General features: G+C 38.5%; 1 protein-coding gene across 1 annotated transcript; it reads right to left on the reverse strand.

The window, feature by feature from the left end:
* LOC107482161 (uncharacterized) lies at positions 1-2,131 on the reverse strand. The gene is made up of 2 exons (XM_016102560.3): positions 1,145-2,131; positions 1-1,047 (listed from the first exon to the last, which is right to left on the reverse strand). Exons 1-2 carry the CDS (start codon positions 2,124-2,126, stop codon positions 260-262), a joined length of 1,770 nt encoding a protein of 589 aa, XP_015958046.2. The 5' UTR covers positions 2,127-2,131; the 3' UTR covers positions 1-259.
* Positions 2,132-2,456: the final 325 nt, after the last annotated feature.

Below are 2,456 nucleotides of genomic sequence, written 5' to 3' on the forward strand. Positions count from 1 at the left end.
TAGTAGATTACTTGTTTATTTGGATTTAAAATTTCAAATGCAATACTTTACTTGCTGATGTATTATGATAATGGATTTGTGATATAGTACTTGCTGATGCAAATATAAAGATACAAATGTAGTAGAGTAGCTGCTGAATGAAATATGCAAATATACAAATATTAGAGTAGTTGTTGATACAAATATAAAAATACAAATGACATAATGCAAATATAACATAAGTCTACTGCCTAGCAGGACCGACACTGGTATCTTCGCGTTAGCGGTATCTACTACGACTGTGTCCCTCACCACCACATTGTCTACAACGCCTAGGAGCACGCAACATTTGAGTATTCATTTCATTCAAGAAGCGTGTCATTTTTGGACAACCTTTTGTAACTCGTCTGAGGAATGGATTTGGTACAAATCGAGGTCCATGGTAAGCAGGCCATGTTGCGGGATCTCCTAGAGGCCTAAACCTAGCTCTGTATGCTCTTCGAACTTGGTCCATCTTATAAACTTCATGAACATACACTTGCCAATCTAGTCGTCGGTTCGCACAACAAGCAAATACATGTCGACATGGAATTCGGTCCACTTGAAATTCGCCGCAGTCACACCATTGACGACCTAAGTCAACATTGTACTCCACCCCATTAGGCATCTCACGCACTTCAAATACCTGGCTCTGCCTGTCAAAACAATTAACCTGGATATTCCCTGATGCACGTTGGTTTGCATGCAATTTTGATGTCACATGCTCAGAAAAAATATGACCAGCATTAATGCGATCCTCAGCCTCAGTTCTTTTCCTGGTAAATAACTCATTAAGCTTGTAAAAGGTTTCCTTTACTAGTGTAGTCACAGGGAGATTGCAAGCACCTTTGAAGACTGAATTGATATACTCCATCAGGTTCGTGGTCATATGACCCCATCGGTAACCACCGTCAAATGCCAACGCATACTGTTCACGTGGAATACAGTTTAACCATTGGGTGTAAGCCTCACCCCTTTCTTGTAAACGCTGGTAATGTAACTCGTATTCGCGTACCGTCCTCGAATATCCTGCGATATAATACAGATATGCAGAAATACCAAGTGGAAATGAGATTCATCACAATTACAATTCTAACAACAACAACTTTAGTCTATGCATATTTACCTATGTTGACGATGAGTTTTTGCAAGTAGGGTGCCTTGAACTTCCTCAAGAAGTTTGACTCTATATGTTTGATGCAGAACATGTGAAAGGCTCTAGGAGGGGACCAAGCTCCGTTACTACGGGAAATAGCTGAACTGATGGAATCGTGTCTGTCAGAAATAAGTCCGACACCATCCCGAGTCACCACATGTTGTCGCAAGTTATTGAGAAAAAAGTGCCACGCGTCAGAAGTCTCTCCCTCCACGATCGCAAATGCAATAGGCACAATATTGTTGTTACCATCCTGTGAAACTGCAACTAACAGACTACCCTTATACTTTCCATATAAATGTGTCCCATCTATCTGGACAACTGGTTTGCAATGTCTGAATGCTCTAATACAAGGGTAATAACTCCAGAAGACTCGTTGTAATACTCGGATATCAGTAACCAAGTCATCACCCTGATATACAGGCATAGTTTCAAAGTGGACAACAGCTGATGGCTCCTTGTGATACATGGCCTCAAACCATATCGGCAAAGTTTCGTACGATGATTCCCAACCTCCAAATATTTTCTCTATCGCTTTTTGTTTTGCCAACCATGCTTTGCGATAACTGATTGTGTAGTTGAACTTCGACTGTACTTCCGCAATAACTGATTTCACCTTCAAAGAGGGGTCACTCTCTACCAACGGCTTTATTGCTTCTGCAATTGTGTTAGAATCCAGTTTCGAATGGTCTTGAGAAATGGTGGCTCTGGTACAAGTGTGACTACCATTATACCTCCTTATAACCCAACAATACTTTCTGCGAATCATGCTAACCCTAATCAGCCAGTCACAACCTGACCCATATTGTGTACACTTGGCATAAAATGTCAACGGTTCCGACTCATACACCCGATAGTCTACACCTTTACGGATGTTATAATCTTTCATCGCCGCAATGATTGCTTCTCTGGAACTAAATTCCATTCCCATAGTAAATTCACCATCCACCATAAACAAATCTGTCAATAAATTATAAATCATTCTTAAATTATCTTAAATTTATACACATCCTGAATAAATGTTTACTAAATCATCTAATTATCGCAACATCAAATAAACACGTAAATACATAAATAAATGCTAATTAATATTAACCAAATAAATAATAAAACACAACCTTCTCTCAAATTTAACTAAATAAAGACATATACAAATGCTAACTAATTATATTTTCACATGTCACGTAATTACTTAATCCATCAATAATATAATGAACAACATAATTTTAATGTTTCGTAAATATATTCAAATTATGAACCTGGTTTAGACAACTCTGGTGCA

This window comes from Arachis duranensis, chromosome 3, assembly GCF_000817695.3.
Source record: "Arachis duranensis cultivar V14167 chromosome 3, aradu.V14167.gnm2.J7QH, whole genome shotgun sequence".
NCBI classification, from domain to species: domain Eukaryota; kingdom Viridiplantae; phylum Streptophyta; class Magnoliopsida; order Fabales; family Fabaceae; genus Arachis; species Arachis duranensis.